This window comes from Stegostoma tigrinum, chromosome 3 (assembly GCF_030684315.1).
Source record: "Stegostoma tigrinum isolate sSteTig4 chromosome 3, sSteTig4.hap1, whole genome shotgun sequence".
NCBI classification, from domain to species: domain Eukaryota; kingdom Metazoa; phylum Chordata; class Chondrichthyes; order Orectolobiformes; family Stegostomatidae; genus Stegostoma; species Stegostoma tigrinum.
In genome coordinates this window covers 128,890,674-128,914,630 of record NC_081356.1, presented here as the reverse complement: position 1 = coordinate 128,914,630, position 23,957 = coordinate 128,890,674, and the positions used below count along the sequence as shown (strand labels likewise).

The following is a 23,957-nucleotide window of genomic DNA, read 5'->3' as shown; positions in this document are numbered from 1 at the left end:
CTTTTCAATCCTTGGCCCATAGCCTTCAATGCTGTGACATTTTAGTTACTCATCTATGTACATTTTAAAGACAGTAAAAAACTGACATTCCTAACATTGAAGGCAGTTGGTAAAAGAACCAGAGGGGAAGTGAGGAAACCTTTTTTTTTAACTGAAGCAAATATCCGTGATCTGTAATGTGCTACCTGAGAGGGCAGTGAAAGCAGACTGAATAAGAGCTCTCAAAAGCAAGTGAACAGTTGTTGAACGGTAAGAAACTGCAGGAGATTTAGGCAAGTTGGTAGCTCAAAGAGCTAAAAGAGGCATGATGGGCTGAATGTTCTCCTTCCTGTGATGACACAGACAGAGCAAACCAATTCAAATCAGCCTCACTACCATTGGATTCACCGCACAATGAATTTAAAACATTCTGTGACCTCAAATTTGCTTAATTCTTCCCAACCAGACTTTACAAATAATGGATCTTGGATACCAAGTTTGTAACTTAAACAAAAAATAATAATTTATTATTAAGAAAGCAAATTTAGAAGAACACAGATTTTCAACAAGGGCATTCTAACTCAAATCAATGGTCTAAGCCCAATGTTATTTGATCACAAAACCCATTCACAGACAGACAAATCGAGAGGCACAGTTGAAGGATACTTTAAGAAAAGAATAGTAATTTGTCAGTTCAATAACCAATTCAGTGATGAATACCAGGGCTTCATGTAATCCTCATGCGGTGGGTTGTATTACAGACATATGGATTGGATATTTTGCATGGATTCTGAAGTCAACAGTTAATGCAAACTATATCCACAAATGTCTGGACACTTTTTACTGGGCTGTTCTCTCAGAGCTTTCAACAAGCTACAACTGGGGAATAACTAAAGGCCAAAGCACACATCCATTCTGGCAATTTTCAAAGCAAAACTGACTTCTTCCCAAAACCCAGCCACAGCCAGTTTGCTCAGAGATAGTAAGGACTTCTACAGCTTGAAAAGCTTAACACATGAAGAACGCCTGGAGACTCTGGGACTATACTCATTGGAGTTTAGAAGGATGAGGGGGGATCTAACTGAAACTTACAGAATACTGAATGGCCTGGACAGGGTGGATGTTGGAAGATGCTTCCATTGGTGGGAAAGTCTAGGGCCCGAGGCACAGCCTTAGAGTAAAGGGAAGACCTTTTAGAATGGAGATAAGGAGAAACATCTTCAGCCAGAGAGTGGTGAATCTGTGGAATTCACTGCCACAGAAGGCTGTGGAGGCCAGGTCAATGAGTGCATTTAAGGCTGAGACAGATAGGTTCTTGATTATCAAGGGGATCAAGGGTTACGGGGAGAAAGTGGGAGAATAGGGTTGAGGAATTTATTAGCCATGATTGAATGGCAGAACAGACTCTATGGGCCAAATGGCCTCAATTCTGTTCCTGTGTCTTATGGTCTTAACTGCCGACACTGGAGTCAGAGATAACACAGTGTGGAGCTGGAGGAACACAGCAGCCCAGGCTTTTTGATTTCTCTTTTCCTCCATCCTGTGGTCGGCCGGTGAGTATTGGTCTTCCCTGCACTGACCAATTCCATGTCTAACCAGCTGCCAGTCCCTGACCGCAACAGCATCTTGGTGCCAAATCATTTACGGTGTTCTTAGAACCGTAATTAACCTGGTCAGTTCCTGACAGCAAACGCCAATCTTTCGTTCTCTCTGCTTTTTGTTCTCAAGAAGCTGCAGTTCTAAGTTCAGTTCTCGACTGCAGCTCTCAAAATTCCAAACCAAAATGGGATAAAGTAAAAGTTAAGCAGCGATGGCCCCGACAGTTCTGTGCGACATCATGCCACAGATATTTCATTCTCGCTGCAAACACTCTCCATCTAAGGAGAAATGCAAAATCTCCTAAGTTACATTTTGCAAAACAAAACCAGAGGAATAATGTTCAGAGACTCTCGCAGAGGAATGTAAAGCATGGGATGGGGAGGAGGAAGTTAATTTAGAACTGCACTCTTGATAGCAGTTGCGTGGAAGAGCGCAGAGTCAGAACTGCCAAGGGCAGGTTTTGGAGTGAGGTGAATGAATCCTTCTTTACAAAAAGAGTGCTCAGTAACTTCAGTGAGCTGACCAGACGACCAGCAAAGTGAAGGACACGTGGGATAATTCAAGATTCAACCAAATGTTGTATGTATATGATATAAGAAAATAGGAGGTCAAGAAGATCCCAGTGATAGGAAAGAAAGTGAAATGGTCAATGGATAATTTTCAGGCTGGAGGAAATTTTGCAGTGGTTACTCAGCCTTGATATTGGGACCCTTTATATATATATATCTGAATCTTGTTGTGCAGGGGACAGTTTCAAATTGGAGAGCAAGAGTGGAATTCCAAAAGGACATTGACAAGTTGGATAGGTGACAGATGAGGTTCGATGCAGAGAAGTGGGAGGTGATGCAGTTTGGGAGGAAGAACATCGAGAGACAATATAAAACAGGGGGTACAAATCGAAAGGGGGTGCGGTGTCAGAGAGACCTGTGCGTGTATGTGCACAGGTCATAGAAGGTGGCAGGACAGGTGGAGAGAGAAATTAATGAAACATACAGAGCTTTATTAATAAAACATAAAGTACAGTTGCAAGGAGATGATGTTGAGCTTGTGCAGGGCACTTGTCAGCAGGAAATTTGTGTACAGTTGTGGGTGCCACATTACAGGAAAGATGTGAATATATTGGAGAGAGTGCAAAAGTGACTTACAAGAATGATTCGGAGTTGGGATTGCTCTCCTTCGAAAGAAGGTGGCCGAGAAGAGATTTGGTAAAGGTTTCCAAAATCATGAACAGACTGGATAGAGTAGATAAGGAGAAAATGTTCCCACTCAGAAAAGAAAAAGTAGTGAGGCAGAGATTTTAAATGATTTGCAAATGAAGCAAGGGTACCTTTTTCACACAGTGACCAGTTAGGATGTGGAATACATTGTTCGAAAGTGTGGTGGAGACAGGTTCAAGAGCACATTAGATCTATTCTTTGGATAAAAATGGTGTGCAGTGATATGAGGAAAATTAGTCTTCAGACATTTCGTCACCATTCTAGGTTACATCATCACTGAGCCTCCGACGAAGTGCTGGTGTTATGTCCCGCTTTCTATTTATCTGGTTAGGTTTCCTTGGGTTGGTGATGTCATTTCCTGCGTTGGTGATGTCATTTCCTGTTCTATTTCTCAGGGGATGGTAGATTGGCTCCAAATCAATGTGTTTGTTGATGGAGTTCCGGTTGGAATGCCATGCTTCTAGGAATTCTCGTGCGTGTCTCTGTTTGGCTTGTCCTAGGATGGATGTGTTGTCCCAATCAAAGTGGTGTCCTTCCTTATCTGTATGTAAGGATACGAGTGATAGTGGGTCATGTCGTTTTGTGGCTAGTTGATGTTCATGTATCCTGGTGGCTACCTTCCTGCCAGTTTGTCCAATGTAGTGTTTGTCACAGTTCTTGCAAGATATTTTGTAGATGATGCAAGAACTGTGACAAACACTACATTGGACAAACAGGCAGAAAGCTAGCCACCAGGATACATGAACATCAACTAGCCACAAAACGACATGACTCACTATCACTCGTATCCTTACATACAGATGAGGAAGGTCACCACTTTGATTGGGACAACACATCCATCCTAGGACAAGCCAAACAGAGACATGCACGAGAATTCCTAGAAGCATGGCATTCCAACCGGAACTCCATCAACAAACACATTGATTTGGAGCCAATCTACCATCCCCTCTGAAAAAGAATAGGAAATGACATCACCAACGCAGGAAATGACATCACCAACCCAAGGAAACCTAACCAGATAAATAGAAAGCGGGACATAACACCAGCACTTCGTCGGAGGCTCACTGATGATGTTACCTAGAATGGTGACGAAATGTCTGAAAACTAACCTTCCATCTCAGCGAGCAAACTCACATCCAGAACCTCAACCTGAGCTACAAATCTTTTCAAAACTCGCTATGAGGAAAAGGCAGGAGATTGGCACTAGGTAATAGAACAAGCACAGGCGTGATGGGCTGAATGGTAATTCTGTGATAAGTTAGCTTGACCTTTCTCTGCTATTCATGACAATCATGGCTGACATTCCTCCCTCAATTCAATTTTCTTGCCCTTGCCATGTGCCCCGAACTCATATCAGTCTCCATTTTGAATAGATTGTTCCTGTGAGGCATGTTCTCTGGGCATAGAATTTGAGAGATTCACAACTCCCTTGTGAAGACTGACCCCTTTTGACCCTGGATCCAAATTTCCTGGCTGAGGGAAGCAGCCTTTTAGCTTCTATCTCTTGAGGCCTGTTGGATGTTTCAGTGAGAGCACTGCTCACTCTTTTCAACTCTAGAGAATAAGGCACAATTCTACTCCATCTCCTCACAGACCGCCCTCCCATTCTGGGAATCACAATGGTGTGGTTTATACAAAAATAGAAGTTGCTGGAAAAGCTCAGCAGGTCTGGCAACACCCATAAAGAAAAATCAGAGTTAGCTTGTAGTTGATAGTCTGTCAGCCTGAGGTATAAGGTAGGAAGGACATGTGTTGGAGGCTTTGTTTTACTGTAGGAACAAGGGGAAGCAATTTGGCCCCTCAAGCCTTGAGTGGGGCATTAAGATCTCTAAGAAAACTAGAGTCATTAGGGATCTGAGAGAGCACTGTCCGCTGGTTAGAGTCACTCCTGGCACATCTGAAGATGGTTGTAGTTTTGGGAGGTCAGTCATCTCAGCTCCAGGACATCCTCAAGGGAATCCTTGATCCGACTACCTTCAGCTGCTTCATCAATGCCCTTCTCTTTGTCGCAAGGCCAGAGTGAGAATGTTCACTAATGATTGCATAAAATTCGGCACCATTTATGACACCTTAAATGCTGAAGCAACCCATCTCCATTTGCGGAAAGATCAGGACAACGCCCATATTTGAGCAGACAATTGGAAAGTAACATTCACACCACACAAGTGCAATGACTACCTGCTACAAGAGAGGATTTACCCACCTCCCTTGAATGCTGAACTTGCAGATAACACAAAAACAGTGGGACGTCAAAGTGATGAGGATCAAACAAAGAATCTGCAGAGCGGTAGAGACAGGCTACATGGCGTGGGCAAAAGTTGGCAGATGTAATAGGATGTGGGGGGAGTGATAATGGGAACTGCACATGCTGTAGAATCCAAGATAACAAAGTGTGAAGCTGGATGAACACAGCAGGCCAAGCAGCATCTCAGGAGCACAAAAGCTGACGTTTCGGGCCTAGACCCTTCATCAGAGAGGGGGATGGGGAGAGGGAACTGGACTAAATAGGGAGAGAGGGGGAGGCGGACCGAAGATGGAGGGAAAAGAAGATGGGTAGAGAGGAGAGTATAGGTGAGGTGGTAAGGAGGGGATAGGTCAGTCCAAGAAAGACGGACAAGTCAAGGAGGCAGGATGAGGTGGTAGGTAGGAAATGGAGGTGCGGCTTGAGGTGGGAGGAAGGGATAGGTGAGAGGAATATGAGTTGCTGTTTCCCAAGCGGAATATGAGTTGCTGTTAACTACCCCCCCCCCCCCCCCCCCCCCCCCCCCCCCGCATTCCTCAGACGACATGTCCATCATGGGCCTCCTGCAGTGCCACAATGATGCCACCTGAAGGTTACAAGAACAGCAACTCATATTCCGCTTGGGAACCCTGCAGCCCAATGGTATCAATGTGGACTTCACAAGCTTCAAAATCTCCCCTTCCCCCACTGCATCCCAAAACCAGCCCAGCTCGACCCCTCCCCCCACTGCATCCCAAAACCAGCCTAGCTCGACCCCTTCCCCCACTGCATCCCAAACCAGCCCAGCCTGTCTCCGCTTCCCTAACCTGTTCTTCCTCTCACCCATCCCTTCCTCCCACCTCAAGCTGCACCTCCATTTCCTACCTACCACCTCATCCTGCCTCCTTGACCTGTCCGTCTTCCCTGGACTGACCTATCCCCTCCCTACCTCCCCACCTATACTCTCCTCTCCACCTATCTTCTTTTCTCTCCATCTTCGGTCCACTTCCCCCTCTCTCCCTATTTATTCCAGTTCCCTCTCCCCATCCCCCTCTCTGATGAAGGGTCTAGGCCCGAAACGTCAGCTTTTGTGCTCCTGCGATCCTGCTTGGCCTGCTGTGTTCATCCAGCTCCACAGGATGTTGGGAAGTGTGAGATAACGTACTTTGGCAGGAAGAATAGAGGAGCTGAATGTCATTTAAATGGGGACATACTGCTAAAAACCTGGAGGGAGTTTGGGAGTTGATGTCCATGAATCACAAAAACTCTGCATTGAAGGGTAACGGAGAAAACAAAAGGAATGTTGGCCTTTATTTCAGAGGCAGTTGCGCAGTAAAACTAGGGAGTTTTGACCCCGTTATCTAAGAACAAAGATCCTGGCTTTGGAGGCAGCCCAGAGAAGATTCACGAAGCTGATACCAGACAAAGCAAAGAACAAAGAACAAAGAAAATTACAGCACAGGAAGAGGCCCTTCAGCCCTCCAAACCTGCGCTGATCGAGATCCTCCATCTAAACCTGTTGCCTATTTTCCAAGGATCTGTATTCCTCTGCTCCCTGCCCATTCATGTATCTGTCTAGATGCATCTTAAATGACGCTATCGTGCCTGCCTCTACCACCTCCGCTGGCAACGCGTTCCAGGCACCCACTACCCTCTGTGGATAGAACTTTCCACACATATCTCCCTTAAATTTTTCCCCTCTCGCCTTGAAATTGTGACCACCAGTAAGTGAGTCCCCCGATTCTGGGAAAAAAGCTTCTTGCTATCCACCCTGTCTATACCTCTCATGATTTTGTAGACCTCAATCAGGTCCCCCCTCAACCTCTGTCTTTCTAATGAAAATAATCCTAATCTACTCAACCTTTCTTCATAACTAGCACCCTCTGTACCAGGCAACATCCTGGTGAACCTCCTCTGCACCCTCTCTAAAGCATCCACATCCTTTTGGTAATGTGGTGACCAGAACTGTACACAGTACTCTAAAAATGGTCGAACCAAAGTCCTATACAACTGTAACATGACCTGCCAATCCTTGTACTCAATACCCTGTCTGATGAATGAAAGCATGCCGTATGCCTTCTTGACCCCTTTATCAACCTGCGTTGCCACCTTCAGGGTACACTGGTCCTGAACACCCAGATCTCTCTGTGCATCAATTTTCCCCAGGGCTTCTCCATTTACCGTATAGTTCACTCTTGAATTGGATCTTCCAAAATGCATCACCTCACATTTGCCCGGATTGAACTCCATCTGCCATTTATCTGCCCAACTCTCCAGTCTATCTATATTCTGCTGCATTCTCCGACACTCCCCTTCACTATCTGCTACTCCACCAATCTTAGTGTCATCTGCAAACTTGCTAGTCAGACCATCTGTACATTCCTCCAGATCATTTCTGTATATTACAAGCAACAGTGGTCCCAGCACAGATCCCTGTGGAACACCACTGGTCACAGGTCTCCAGTTTGAGAAACCCCCTTCCACTACTACTCTCTATCACCTGTTGCCCAGCCAGTTCTCTATCCATCTAGCTAGTACACCCTGGATCCCATGCGACTTCACTTTCTCCATCAGCCTACCATGGGGTACCTTATCAAATGCCTTACTGAAGTCCATGTGTATGACATCCACAGCCCTTCCCTCATCTATTAACTTTGTCACTTCGTCTAAGAATTCTATCAAGTTGGTAAGACATGACTGTCCCTGCACAAAACCATGCTGCCTATCACTAAAAAGCGCATTTTCTTCCAAATGTAAATGGAACATATCCCTCAGTATCTTCTCCAGCAGCTTCCCCAACACTGACATCAGGCTCACCGGTCGATAATTACCTGGATTATCCTTGCTACCCTTCTTAACCAAGGGGACAACATTAGCAATTCTCCAGTCCTCACCTGTGCTCAAGGATGCTGTAAAGATATTTGTTAAGGCCCCAGCTATTTCCTCTCTCGCGTCCCTCAATAACCTTGGATAAATCCCATCCGGACCCAGGGACTTGTCCAACCTAATGCCTTTTAGAATACCCAACACTTCCCCACTCCTTATGCTGACATGACCTCGAGTCATCAAACATCTATCCCTAACCTCAACATCTGTCATGTCCCTCTCCTCAGTGAATACTCCAGATGTGGCCGAACCAGGCTTTTGTAGCGCTGGAGCATAACTTCATGGCTCTTGAGCTCGATGCCTCTATTAATGAAAGCTAACACTCCATACACCTCCTTAACAACTCTATCCACCTGGGTGGCAGCTTTCAGGGAACTGTGGACATGAACCCCGAGATCCCTCTGCTCCTGTACACTGCCAAGAATCTTTCCATTAACCCTGTATTCTGCTTTCAAGTTTGTCCTTCCAAAATGAATCACCTCACACTTTTCAGGGTTAAACTCCATCGGCCACTTCTCAGCCGTGCTCTGCATCCTATCAATGTCCCTTTGTAACCTCTAACAGCCCTCTGCACTGTCCACAACGTGACCCACCTTCATTTTGTGTGCGAACTTACTAATCCACCCTCCTGTCCTTCATCCAAATCATTGACAAAAGTCACAAATAGAAGAGGACCCTGAACAGATCCTTGTGGTACACCACTCGTAACTGAGCACCATGTTGAATATTTTCCGTCCACTACCACCCTTTGTTTTCTAGAGGTCAGCCAATTCTGAATGCAACCTGCCACATTTCCCCCGTCCCATGCCTCCTTACCTTCTGCATGACCCTACCATGGGGGAACCTTATCAAATGCCTTACTTAAATCCATGTATACCACATCCACTGCTCCACCTTTATCCATGTGTTTGGTCATCTCTTCAAAGAATTCAATAAGGTTTGCGAGGCATGATCTACCCCTCACAAATCTATGCTGACTATTACGAAACAAAACTGTGTGCCTTTCCAAGTGATCATAAATCCTGTCTCTGAGCCCTTTCCAATAATTTCCCCACCACTGATGTAAGGCTAACTGGCCTGTGATTTCCGGTGTTATCCCTATTCCCTTTTTTGAACAAGGGAATGATGTCTGACTCCCTCCAATCTTCCGGCACGATACCCATGGACAGTGACGACGAAAAGATCATTGTCAAAGGCCCGGCGATCTCTTCCCTCAAATCCTTGGATAAATCCCATCAGACCCCGGGAGACTTATCTACCTTCAACTTCCTCAAAATTCCCAGTGCATCTTCATTACTAACATCGACCTCCTCTAGCCTACCAGCCTGTTTCACACTGTCCTCCTCTACAACTAGGTCTCTCTCAGTTGTGAATACGAAAGAAAAGTATTCATTAGGGACGTCCCTTATCTCTTTAGGCTCATTCCAGATTTTATTACTGAATTCAAATTTCACCATCAACCATGGCGCAATTCAAATCCATGACCCCAGAACATTTGCTTGTGGTTCTGAGTTACTAACCCAGTGATATTACCCACTACATTAGTGCCTCCCCCAAGGCCCCCTGCCGTGCGATATAACTAGCAATGGAAGTTTCTGTGTTGTAGCTGATTGGAGGTGTGTGGCCAAATAAACTAGAGAAGGGCACCTGATAAGATGGTCACCAATTGGGGGCTCAGAATACACTTGTTTACCCAAAAGAGTAGTGACAGTGTTAAAATTGCTATTACAGGGGGTGGTTGAGGACGAATTTAGCAGAGACTGGATAGTCACATCAGTGAATGGGGAATAAGAGCGTTTTACTTATTGAGTGAAGAAGATGGATTGACTGCCTCTGTGACCTGTTTATTCCATTTAATTCTACTCAAAAGTGTATTGTCACGGAATTATTATTATATCGAAGGAGGTGATTCATCCCATCATATCTGCACATTCTCTTCAAATGAGCATCATTACATAGTGCTGACCTTCTGCTTTCTCCCCATTCCATTGCATGCCATTTCTAGCCAAATAAGAGTCCAATGCCCTCTTGAATGCCTCAGTTGAATGCGTCTGCACTATATTTCCGCAGAGTGCCCTCCATACCCTATCCACTCACTGTGTGAAAAGGCTCTTCCCACACACCAGCTGTCCTTCTTTTGCATGCCACACTGCCACATCACTTTGTCGGCCACAAAGCTTTTAAGGGCACACATTAAAGTGGTAAAAGGCGCTATGCGAATGAAATATTTTCCTGTTTGAATGTCCCTTCCATGCGCTAATTGCCTCAGGACATTTTGTGCAGCTTTAAGTGTGAGTTAGATTCTGAATGCACTCCAGGGCAATATGCTAATATATTGTGACATGCACGTTCTCAAGTATCAAAGCCACATGTTGCCGCAGACACTCTGGATGCATTCCCTTGGCAATTATAGATGGGTGATGACGATTAAGTGGAGTCACTTAATCCAAAGCATTAATTTACGTCCCTGTTTTGTCACCTTGAGTTGTCGGTTTGCCGCACACAGCGGGGCTTCTAAATAGATCAAAGGGAATTGGATACAGATTTTGGGGGCACTTGACAAAACACAGAAGATATGTTAAAATAACATTATCGAGGTTGACTATCTATATGACTATAACATTCACAGGGATTTTACTTTTTAGAAAAAAATGTCTTTGGTATGCATGTTTTATTTTTTGTTCATTTTTGTGCGATGTGAGTGTCGTTGGCTAGGCCAGCATTTCTCGCCCGTCCCTAGTTGCCCTGGAGAAGGTGGTGCAGAGCTGCCTTCTTGAACCGCTGCAGTTCATGTGCTAGAGATAGAACCATAATCCTGTTAGAGAGCGAGTTTCAAGATTCTGATCCAGCAACAGTGATACATTTCCAAGCCAGGATGATAAATGGCTTGGACGAGAACTTCCACATGAAGCTATCAAACAGGACCACTTGCAAGCCAAACAGCAAAAATAACCAACGTGATAGATAGAGTTCAGTGATTCCACAACTGACAGATCAATTTCTGCTCGGCAGCCCTGCCACATCCAGTTGTAAATGGTGGTAGACAATTAGATAACTCCCTGGAGGAGGAGGCTCTACAAACATCTCTATCCTCAATGATGGAAGAGTATTCACAGCAATCTTCAAGTCAGAAATGTCAAATAGATGATCCATCTTGTCCACCTCCAGTGGTGCCCAGCATTACAGATACCAGTCTTCAGCCAATTCGATTCACTCCACGTGATATCAAGAGATGGCTGGAGACACTGGATACTGCAAAGGCTATGGGCCCGACAACATTCGAGCAATAGTACTGCAGGCTTGTGCTCCAGAACTTCTGCTCCCTAAGTCAAACTCTTCCAGTCCAGATACAACATTGGCATCTACCCGACAATATGGACAGTTGCCCAGGTATGCCTTGTACACAAAATGCAGGACAACTCCAACCCAGCCAATTCCTACCCCATTAGTGTGCTACCAAAATAGTCTAAGGTTTGATCCCTGACAAGAAAATAAAGACTTAGAAGGAAAATAAGAACATGCGAAATAGGCCGGGAGTAGGCACTGTGCCCTGTTGAGAATGCCCCACCATTCAAATAAGATCATGGCTACCCCATTTCACTTTTGTGCTCTGCCCCCAAGTCTCTTGTTTCCCCTCGTGTCTGAAACTGTACCAGTCTCAGTCCTGAATTTCCTTATTGACTGACCATGTACAGCCCCTGAACAAAGAATTCCAGAGAGTTAGACATTCTGACTGAAGAAATTCCTTGTCACTTTCCGTCCTCAAACACTGACCCCTGTTACCCTTTGCCTTTCATATCTTGTTCTAGACTCAGAGCCAGGGAAATACACCTGACATAATCCCTCACAATTTTATACATCTTGACGAGACTACCTTTCAATATAGGCTCATTCCACTCAATCTTCCCTGTTACAAAAGCCCTCTCATTCCAGGAATGAAATTAGTAAACCTTTGTTGCACTCCCTCTATGGCAGCATAAGGTTCTTGTGGTACTTTGGTAATGCCCCTACCTTGGAGCCAGGAGGCCTGGTTTCAAGTCCCAACCACTCCAGATGTGCATCATAACATCTCACCTCTCACTGCATTATACCATCTGTGAGCACACTGATTAGAACATGCTTGTCCTCCCTTAAAGTGACCACAACTGCTCTCAGTCTTCTAAGTGTAGTTTCCCTAGGGACCTACCAAATTGCAGCAAGACTTTGGTACTTAAGAGTCGAACATTCTAGACTGATCACTGTTGGGCATTGTCCTCAGAATAGTCAGAGACAAAACAATCAGGGTTTTCATAGCTGATCACTGTCAATGATCTCATCCTTAAAGTAAACATTCAATGGATGTTAGATAAGATGGAATATGACTTGTTTGTATTGTCAAAGAGCCCTAATGACACTTCTCTGTTAAGACTTAACTGTGATACTTTAAAGTATATTTTGTTTTGTCTCTACTGTATGGACCAGACCAGCCCAGACCACCCTCAAAATATTTTAGGAAGGTTGCCTAGACCTTTTTCTTATTTTAAAGGCGAATATAAAGTGCTGAGGTCCCGATACATGATGGTCAAACTACATGATGCTAAGAAAAACGCAATTTATTCAAACACTGTAGTTAAAATACAGCCAAAAAAAAACTTAGAATGATTTAACTCTATTGGAAAACTTAACAGAATAATAGGATACCTGTTACTAATTAACTGCACCAATTTTGTTACATCCCACAAACACATCCTTGGCAAAAAGGCAAACTCAGAAAACAGATTTTGTCTCATGTGCAATCCAGCAGCCTAGGAATAGAAGCCCCAGCTTTTCGCTGTAATCGAGAGAGGGAGAAATGGCTTCCACTTCTTCAAGCCAACAACAGCAACTGCCGAAAGCTAACTAACAATCCTTGATCCATGAGGGCTTGCTGACACCCACACTGGCTGCTTCTATTATTCCAAATTTTTAAACAGCCCAAGGCCTCGCAAGTTGATTACTTTCTCACAGATTGCTTGGCACCTGCACACCCTCCCTTGATCCTGCCAATCTCTCTCTAAAAGAAACCAGGGCAAAACATACCTCTTAAAGACATCATCATTACCATCGATGGGAGATGTGTATCAGCAGTCACAGGCCATCTGTAAGTGCAGCTGAGGAGGTGGCAGTGAGCTGCCTTCCATGCACTGCTAAAGTCCACGGGGTGAATGTGTGCCCTCGATTCTGAGTGAGGGATGTCAGGATTTTTAACTGAGAGGCAATAAAGAAATAGTCAATTGATTTCCAAAGTGCGGTGATGCATAACTCGGAGGGGAGCATTGGGGCCATTGATATTCCATGTAGCTGCTAGATGTTGCTCCTTGGTAAGTACCAGCTGTGTATCTTGTAAAATGGGACAGTCTGCAACCAATAGTTCACCAGCAGTAGAGGGAATGGGCCATTAATGTGGCGGTTAGGCATTGTCCCTTATTCTGTATGCTATTGAGTGGAATTGGAAACTCACAGTGCAGAGAACTCTGTCACTTTCCTGATGTGCCCCTTTCATCTGCACATTGCATTTAATGACCATGCGCATTGAAGCGGGTTATTAATCTGAAGATGAAAGTTATTGTAAACCTTTAACTACCCTTTCTGTGCTCTGGATTTTCCATTGTGTTTAGTGTTCTGTAAAATGTCTCTGGCTATTTATGTGTCACGGCTCAGGGTCTTGTATCGATAAGCTGTACAGTCTGACTGAACCACAATACAAGCAACTCCAAAGGCTGGCCTGGACCACCAGCCAAACAAAGGTCACGCACCCAGGCCCAAGCTGGCCCAGTAGTGATGGGGACATCTACGGTGTGCTGTGGGAGACCACAAGCAAGCGCCTCAGTGACATGGGGGTCCGGGGGCTCAGCGCCACACGGACGAGATGGCCTGTTTCCGGTAACAATCCCAGGGCTGGGGAAAACCTCTTCAGTCGTAGCTATTCCATGGACGATCGACTGAATAGGGCGCTGGAGCACAATGTGACGATGGGTGGGGAGTTTGGAGCTCACAGCAGAATGTTGTCCTGTGACCATCTGTCAGGGGGGTGGCTCGGCTACACCAAGGGGCATAAAAGCAATGTTGAGGGCACTGCGGCCGTGGAGAGACACGCGTATGAGAGGATGACCTCGGCATGGTATTCCAAACTGAGTCCAGGAGACACAGTGACCCCAAACCGCAGCCGTGGCCCGATCTCTGAGCTTCGGCGAAGACTGGAAAACATAGGCGATGCTTACGATGTCATCAGCACTCCACGAAAGCTATTGGCCGCGATGGGGAAGGTGTGGACCTCCCCGGGTGCCGGGAGTACAACCTCCCACTGCCCTGGTGCCCAGGTGAGCAGCCCACCCTTCACAGCACAGCCTTATGTGCTCGCGCAGGCCCCTCTTCAAGAACTCTGTGCACCAGAGGGCTGCAAACTTCGGGCAGGCCGCTCGAGGAGCAGAACGAAAGAAGTCAGAGGTGGTAAGTCAAGCACCTGGTCTCCTGGGCAACAGCGAACTGATGCGGAACAGAACGGGAAAGGCCAGCAATTCTCACGCTGCAGGAGAGGAACAATGGAGCTCACTACACACCACGGCAGCAGTTTAAAGGCAGAGGGGTGTGAACGCAGTGAAGTGGATGAAGGTAAATTGACTGCTTTAACAATTTATAGTTAGCCTTCCCTACAAGCCTTTATCCTCTGTCTTCCTCCATAGTCATTACCAACCAGCTTCCTTGCTATTTCTATTCTAAAAAGAATCTATGCCATTCGTATTACTAACCAGCATCTTTGCCATTACAAACCAGATTATTATTTCCATTACAAATCAGACTAATTCTCTTACTAACCAGCTAACACTATCTCTTATTGCCCAAAGTCTCCATTATTCCCATACCAATCGGAATCTCCACTTATCCCACAACCTCACATCTCCATTGTGCGCAAACTAACTAGTTAACCTGTCGTTCCATTCCAACTTGCATTTACGTATTGAAATATTCCTGATGAAACAGAGAAACGGGCTCAGGCCAAATTCGATACTGAACCGAAAGAAAGGTTATAACAGTGTGAAGGAGGGACTCGAAGGAGGAAAAAAGTAGAGTTGTAGGGGATGAAGGAAGGGAACTCAATCAAATGAGGTCCAGCTGACTGGAGAGATAATTCTTCATACTGGTGTAATTCAGAGAGGTCAGGTAGAAAACACACACCTCTGGGGTGGGGGAATGTAGGGGTGGAGTAGCTTTGTAAATATTTGGAAGTATGAGTGAATTAAATAATTTAAACACACAAATTTTGAATTTATGGTATTGAGGAATCCATTATCTGTTCATGTCTCCACTGATTCCCACTACCTGCTGGTGCCTTAGCTGGTCTCATTCTTGTCAAAATTTCCTGCCTTTCCTCTGGCCCCTCTACCTCCTTTCACTTCATCCACTCTCACAAATCGTGTTTCCTGGTTTCGGTGTTGTTTATAATGCTTGTATCCTCTTTCTGTCAAAAATAAAAAGAATCTCCCAAAAATGTCTCTAGTGTCTGTACTTTCCTGTGTGTTTTCCTCTTGTGCATGGTTAGTTCCTGTGAGATCTTTTCATTTTAATCTGGTCTGTCCTGTTTTACCAGCTGGCATGCGTTTGGGATGTGGGTTTGCAGAACTTTTTAAAAATTAATTTTACTCACAAAGTCTGAAATAAAAACCTGTGTTTACTTTCCTTGTTGGTTTTTCTATCCTCACACCCCCTGTTGCCTACTCCCTGTTTGGGGGTACAGTGATGGGGTGCTAACCATAGACTTTATCTCACTCATCCTGCGCATCTCAGTCTTGACGATAAATGTTGACAGGTTATTTGACTGCAAGGAGAAATGGGGAATGTGGGAACAAGGTGTGGATATGGAATCAGATTTAAAAATCGGGAGGTAATGCAGAAACTCTGTGGATGGAGAGAGAAAAGAAGTTAACATTTCAACTCATACAAACTAGGAAGTAGGATAGGCCATTCAGCCCTTCGAGCCTGTTCCAAAGCCATCTTCTCAATCTTATCTCAAAGCCATATTCCCACTTTCTCCCTATACTCCTGGATGCCTTTAACATCTGAAAATACATCAATTACTTTCTTGAATATTCTCTGTATAGAGCCCAATGGCTCTCCTTTGGAACTCTATTGCAAATTAGAGATGAATGCTGTAGGGTAATGCTGACTTGGATATGTTAGACCCATTCTGCTCCGAAACCGTTTTATGCTAGCTTATGTATCAAAGGCCAAATACAAAGAGGTTTATCCCTTCACCTGTCTTTAAACTGTGGCTGCTGGGTCTCCTTAAGGCAGCTCATACTATTAAGTGTGAAGAGACCCTTTGTTAGGCTACTGTGGACAGCTCTTGTCTCCATTTCCATAAAGAATCACAATTTAAAAAAAACCTGAGAGAAGGTGCAAAGATGATATGGAACTGCAGGGCTCCCATTTTCTCCATAACAGAGAAGGTTGAGGCAGTGGCCTCAATTTGATGTATTTGAAATTACGAAAGGGTTTGGTTGTGTTAAAGGCTGAGATTCCAGATTCTAAAGCCTGCTCTATATGAGTCACTCTTCTTCCAGCAGGTCGGGCTCACAGAGCTTGGGGAGGTTCAGCTGGGAAAACCTTAGCAGCTCTCCGTGACTATTAGAGGGAGCTAGCTTATCTAGCACAGTGGTGCAAATAGTGTGGGATTACAGTCATGTTTGAGACAGAGGGCACAGATTTAACGTGACTGGCAAATAAGCCAGAGGTGACACATGGCAAACAATGGTTAGCATTTGGAACACGTTGGAGGTGCAGATTCAATCATAGCTTTCGTAAGGGAATTGGATTTGAAAGGGGAAAGCTGCGGGAATACAAGGCAGACTGGGCAAAACGGGACCGGATTGCGATTGGGAAACCCCCTTCGAGTTGTCCTGTTCTTAAGCAGTAAGTCAGATGTCACATGACATCAGGTTATAGTCCAACAGCTTGTAGCCTCTGAGGGGGGAAGCGACTCCCCATTTTTGTTTAAAATGGCATTCCCCTTCAATTTTTGGACTCTGATGAAGGAGCAGCGCTCTGAAAGCTTGTGATTTTAAATTAATTTGTTGAACTATAACCTGGTGTTGTGTGACTTCTGACTTTGTCCACCCCAGTCCAACACCGGCATCTCCACCCACATTTTTACACTGAACTACACCTCAATTCCATTTACGTGCCTTTGATCCCATTTCTCTTAGTACCCTTAATTATCCAAAATCCCCTCTTCTGGGGGAAAGAATTCCAAATTCCCACCACCCTTTCGTTTGTAAGTTGGTGTCAGAATGTTTTATTGCCGTAAAATGATGAGTTCTTTGTTTTGGATTTACATACCAGAGGAAATAATTTCTCCTTAACAACCCTGTTGAAGCCCTTTTGTACTTTTAAATGTCTCATTCAAATCACTGTCTAATCTTCTAAACTCATGGAAACACATAATGAGTGGACTATGCCATTCAGACTGTTGAACCTTGATGCGCCACTCAATATGATGCCTTTGCGCACTTCACTGCCTTTTTACTGACCACATGTGTGTAGCCCCGTACAACACTGGCAATCAGAAATTTACTAATCTCTACCTTAAAAGATACTCAAAAACTGAGCCTCCAAAGATCTCTGCGGTAGAGAGTTCCAGAAGGTTGTAAGCCTCTGAGGGGGAAAACAACACCCCGTTTTTGTCTAAAATTGTCTAAATTGTGTCTCCTGGTTTTAGACTCCCCAACCAGGAGAGACATCTTACCTACGTTTACCCTGTCTATACCCTGAACTATTTTGTATGTTTCTCTCGCCATTTAAGAAATACTCTGCACATCTGTCCCTCATCCCAAAGTAGATAACCTCACATTTTTCTACATTGTATTCCATCTGCCTATGCACTAGGCCTGTCCAAATCCTCCAGTTTACTTCTTCCTCACAGCATACATTTCCATGTAGCATCTGCAAATTTGATAATATGACACTTGGTCCCCATTTCCAAATCATTGATTCTGAGAATATGGGGACCGAATACTGTCATCCCACTAGTCAATGTGAGAATGACCCGATTATTCCTACTCTCTGTTTTTCCATTTGTTAACCAATCATTAATCCCTGCCTATACATTACCTCCTATACCATGTGCTTCTGTATTTCTAACCAGCCTCCTCTAGGGGATTTTGTCAAAAGCCTTCTGCAAATCAATCTTCAGAGTAACAGCTTCAAAAAAACTGCTATATATTCATCAAATACTATTTCCCATTCACAAATCCATGCTAACTCTATCCAATCAGATTGTTATCAATCAGGGGTCTCTTTATCTCATCCATTTTAATAGGTTCTAGCATTTGCTACACTACTAAAGAGATGCTAGTGGGTCTGTGGCTCCTTGTTTTCTCTCCCACCCGCTTCTTACATTGTGTGGTGACACACGCTAGCGTTCAATTTGCAGGGGTCGCTGCAGATTCTATAGTATTTTGGAAGATCACCGACACATCGACCATGTCTATAGGGCTGTATGACCACATGGGGCAGCACAGTGGCTCAGTGGTTAGCACTGCAGCCTCACAGCGCCAGGGACCCAGGTTCGATTCCAGCCTCGGGTAACTGTCTGTGTGGAGTTTGCACATTCTCCCCATGTCTGTGTGGGTTTCCTCTGGGTGCTCCGGTTTCCTCCCACTGTCCAAAAGATGTGCAGGCTAGGTGGATCGGCCATGCTAAATTGCTCGTAGTGTTCAGGGGTGTGAAGGTTATAGGGGGATGGGTCTGGGTGGGATGCTCCAAGGGATGGCATGGACTTGTTGGGCCAAAGGGCCTGTTTCCACAATCTAAACAATCTAAATTACCTCCTTCAGCATTCTGGGAGGTGGACCATCAGGTTATGGGGATTTAACAACTTGCAGCCCCATTAATTTACCCAGTGCAATCTTATTGCTAATACTAATTTCCATCAACTCTTCTTTTTCTCTAGTCACTTGAATCACTTTTTCTGGAAGATTTACTGCATACTCCCCAGTGTAATCACACCCAGTGTCATCATTGAGCATCTACGCCCTTTCTCCATTTCCCATGATAAACTTTCCTGACTGTACCTGTACTTAGCCAAATGTGTCTTTTTTGTGTATCTACAGAAGCTTTTACTGTCCATTTTTGTATCTTTGGCTAGATTACATTCGTATTCTGTTCTCCCTTCCCTGTCAGTTTCTTGGTTCACCTTTGTTGAATTCTATAAATCTCCTAATCCTCAGAATTACTGCTATTTCTGGCAACTTTATAAGCTTTTTCTTTTAATCTTATTCAATCCTGAACCTCCTGTGATTGATCTTTCATTGAGATTTTACATCTTGAAGTAATGTATTGTCGTTGTAAGTTATGTAATTGTTCTTAAAGATTCCCCATGGCCTATGTACCATGATGCCTTTTAATGTATTTTCTCAATTAATGTCTTAGTTTGTGCTTCATGCTTTCATAATTTCCCTTCAAATTTAATGCATTTGCTTTGGAATGAATTACCTCACTATCAAACATAATGTAACACTTGATCATGTTGTGGTCACTCATCGCTAAAGGTTCTTTTACCACAAGATTGTTGATTAGACCCTTTTTCATTACGTAATCCTACAGTTGAGTAAAAACATTCTCTATCTGGCTCCTCAACATACTGCTCTAGGAAACCATCGCCAACAAACTCCAGAAATGTGTCTTTCACAGCTATAGTACTCGATTGGTTTACTAAGTCTATATGCAGGTTGCAGTTACCCATGATAACTGTGTTGCCCATGCTATATATATGTCTCATTTCCTGATGGATACCATAGCTTCACTGCCACTACTATTTGGTGGATTATTATTGTTCCATGCTGTTCCTTAGTTCCACCCAAATAAATCCCACCAGTTGTTCTTCCAATCTGAGGTCCTCCCTTACTAATGTACTGATCCCATCTTTTATTATCAGTACAACTCCACTTTGTTATCCTCCTGTCTGTACTTCCTAGACATTGAATATCCTTGACAAATCCTCGACACCGTACAGCCATGTTTCAGAAATGGCAATTAGATTATAGTCATGTATTTCTACTTGCGTCTTTTAGATTATCAACCTTGCTGTAAATACTGCGTACATTCAGCTAGACTGGCATTAACTTTGCTTTGTTGACATCATTCCACTTTCGAAGCAGACTCAGCTTTGTTTCTGCCGTATTCTGGTCTCCTTAGAATGTTTCTGACTTCCTGTTACCATTTTTACTTCCTTCCAATCTGAGTTACTCTCAGGCTCCCATCCCACTGCCAACTAGTTTAAACTCACCCCAACAGCATGAGCAAATCTGCCTGCAAAACTATGGGACCCAATCCCATTAAGGTATAATGATGCAGCATGTACAGGTCCCACCTGCACCAGAACCTCAATTTGTCAGGAATCTAATGCCCTGTCTCTTACACCACGCTCTTAAGCAGTGTATTCAGTTGCTGAATTCTCTTGTTCTTGTGCTTAGTAGCCAGTGGCAGTGAAATTACTGTTCTTGAGGTCCTGCTTTTTAATTTCCTTCACAACTCTCTTTTACACAAAGGACGTCAGGTTATAGTCCAACAGAATTATTTGAAACCCCATGCTTTCAGAGCGCTGTTCCTTCATCAGGTGGAGCTCTGAAAGCTTGTGATTTCATTTAAACGTGTCAGACCATAACCTGGTGTCAGATGACTTCTGACATTCTTTACCCCAGTCCAATATTGGCACCTCCACATTGTGGACGAAAGAGAGTCAGTAGACTATGATCTATTGGATTCCAAAACGCCTTTGACCAGGTGCCACACAGGAGGTTGCTGAATAAGATAAGGGCCCTTGGTGTTAGAGGCAAGATACGGCATGCACAGAGGATTGGCTCACTGGCAGAGAATAGAGAGTGGGAAGAAAGGACTCTCTTTCAGGGTGGAGTGACTGGTGGAGTTTGATGGGGATCAGTATTGGGATTGCAAATATTCACATTATACATCATTAGATCTGGATGAAGGAACTGACGGCATTGTTATATGTTTGCGTTTGAGACAAAGATAAGCAAAAGTATGGGTAGTTTGAAGGAAGTGGGTGAGCTGCAGAAGGACTTGGACAGGTGAGGAGAGTGGGCATTGAAATGGCAGATGGAATACATCATTGACAGGATGCAGAGATGGGCTGAGAGGTGGCAGATGGAGTTCAACCTGGATAAATGCGAGGTGATGCATTTTGGAAGGTCGAATTTGAAAGCTGAGTACAGGATTAAGGATAGGATTCTTGGCAGCGTGGAGGAACAGAGGGATCTTGGTGTGCAGATGCATAGATCCCTTAAAATGGCCACCCAAGTGGACAGGGTTGTTAAGAAAGCATATGGCTTTCATTAACAGGGGGATTAAGTTTAAGAGTCGTGAGATCTTGTTGCAGCTCTATAAAACTTTGGTTAGACCGCACTTGGAATACTGCGTCCAGTTCTGGGCGCCCTATTATAGGAAAGATGTGGATGCTTTGGAGAGGGTTCAGAGGAGGTTTACCAGGATGCTGCCTGGACTGGAGGGCTTATCTTATGAAGAGAGGTTGACTGAGCTCGGTCTCTTTTCATTGGAGAAAAGGAGGAGGAGAGGGGACCTAATTGAGGTATACAAGATAATGAGAGGCATAGATAGAGTTGATAGCCAGAGACTATTTCCCAGGGCAGAAATGGCTAGCACGAGGGGTCATAGTTTTAAGCTGGTTGGTGGAAAGTATAGAGGGGATGTCAGAGGCAGGTTCTTTACGCAGAGAGTTGTGAGAGCATGGAATGCGTTGCCAGCAGCAGTTGTGGAAGCAAGGTCATTGGGGTCATTTAAGAGACTGCTGGACATGTATATGGTCACAGAAATTTGAGGGTGCATACATGAGGATCAATGGTCGGCACAACATTGTGGGCTGAAGGGCCTGTTCTGTGCTGTACTATTCTATGTTCTATGTTCTATGTTCTAATACAATGTGGGAAAGTGTGAGGCTATACACTTTGGTAGGGAGAATAGAGGCATTGACTATTCTCTAAATGGAGAAAGGCTTTTGAATCTGGTGCACAAGGGGACTTGAGAGCCCTAGTTCAGGATTCTCTTCAGGATCACATGCAGGTTCAGGGGCAATGAGCCAAAGCAATTTGTAGGGGCTAGAAAACAAGAGTGGAGATGTACTGCTGAGGTTGTATAAGGATCTGGTCGTCAAACTGCATTTGGAATATTGAGAGCAGTTTTGAGCCCTGCATCTGAGAAAAGATGTGCTGGCATTGGACGGGGTTTGGGAGGAGGTTTACAAGAATGATCTGAGGATGAAGGGCTTGTCACATGAGGTGCAGTTGAGGACCCTTGGGTCTGTAGTCGATGGGGTTTAGAAGGATCGAAGGGCTGTATTTGAAACTTACAGAATACTGAGAGGCCTGGATAAAGTGGATGTGGAGAAGATGTTTCCACGAGTAGGAGAGACTAGGATCCGGGGTGCAGCCTCAGAGTGAAAGGACCAACCCTTTAGAGCGGAGATGAGGAGGAATTTCTTCAGCCAGAGATTGGTAAATCTGTGGAACTCATTTCCCCAAAGGGTTTTGGAGGCCAAGTCATTCAGTGCATTAAAAACAGAGAATAGACAGACTCATGATTAGTAAGGGGATCAAAGGTTCTAAGGAGAACGCAGGAGAATGAGGTCGAGAAACATATCAGCAATGATCAAATGGCAGAACAGACTCAGTGGACTGAATGGCCTGATTCTGTTCCTACGTCTTATGGTTTCTCTGAAATCTGTCTACAAAACTGAATTGATGTGTCTTTCAATTGCTGTGTGACCTTGACACCAGGGAGACAAAACACCCTCCCGAAATAACACTTTGTGCATCAGAAACACCTGGTTGACTATCGAAATCCCTATAACTATTGCTCTTCCATTCTTTTTTGTTTTCTTCTCTACTGTGCAGCAGGGTCACCCATGGTGTCAAGGATATGGCACAGCCTGCATGGCCCTGATGAACTGTTTCCCTCACCAGTTTCGAAAAAAGAACACCAGTTAGCCAGCACAGTGGACTCAGGGGATTCCTGCACCACCTGCCTGGTTTCCTTATACAGTCTGGTCAAAACCCATGCCCTCTTTATAGCGGCACTTCTAGGACTGTCTCTGCGAGCAATCCTTACGGAATTGTCTCCAACTGTTCCCTGAGCACCGAAATCCCGAGCTCAAGCTAGTGCAACCAGTGATACTTTTCTCCCTTTTATTCACCGGCATTTACTAGCCATCCCTAACAGCTCAGAGCGGACAGTTATGATTCAGCCCTGATTGCTGGAATCTGGGTTCATGTGTAGGCCAGACCGGGTAAGGGTGGCTGAGGCACCTGTTGAAAGGATGTTAAGTGAACTGGATGAGTTTTTCCCGATAATCGTCTGTGGTTTTCTGGTCATTGTTAGACTGTCAATTCCTGGCTTTTTGCTTTAATTCAAATTCCGCCTTCTGCTATGGCAGGATTCAAACCCAGGTCCCTTAAACATTATTTCAGAGATAATAGGAACTGCAGATGCTGGAGAATCTGAGATAACAAGGTGTAGAGCTGGATGGACACAGCAGGCCAATTTCTGAAGAAGGGTCTAGGCCTGAAGCGTCTGCCTTCCTGCTCCTCTGATGCTGCTTGGCCTGCTGTGTTCAACCAGCTCTACACCTTGTTATCTCCCTTAAACATTATCTAGGTTAAAAGCCTACTGCTAACATCTCCGGGCCATCGCCTCTTTGAGACACATTGTAAATCTATGACTTCACATATACCACAGAATGCACACTCCAGTTGGCTCTTCTGACATGTCATCCCTGGAACTCTATTCCCTTGGAATGAGTGTGGATTTGCCTCGAAAACTTCACAAGCTATTTCTCAGGAATGGAGAAACAAAGAAGTCCAGAGACTTGAACATAAACCAAATACCCAACTTTCACTTTAAATATCAAAAATGCGGACCAAATCCACACACTCATCAACTGCTTTCCCTGCGCTTGTGGCATCACACTGATATTGGTTTTATTGTAGCTAAGACTCTTGATCTGTGCC

The 23,957-nt window shown here is 44.5% G+C and overlaps 1 protein-coding gene across 2 annotated transcripts in view; it reads left to right on the top strand.

Moving 5' to 3' along the window:
• dok7b (docking protein 7b) overlaps positions 1 to 23,957 on the top strand; it is a 106,082-nt gene that overhangs the window by 63,661 nt on the left and 18,464 nt on the right. The window contains exon 9 of one of the 2 annotated variants that reach the window (XM_048525277.2): positions 13,582 to 14,532. The exons of the other annotated variant lie outside the window; for it this stretch is intronic. Within the exon in view, the coding sequence (XP_048381234.1) occupies positions 13,582 to 14,532 (951 nt within the window). The remainder of the gene's footprint in view (positions 1 to 13,581; positions 14,533 to 23,957) is intronic. 2 annotated transcript variants of the gene reach the window in all.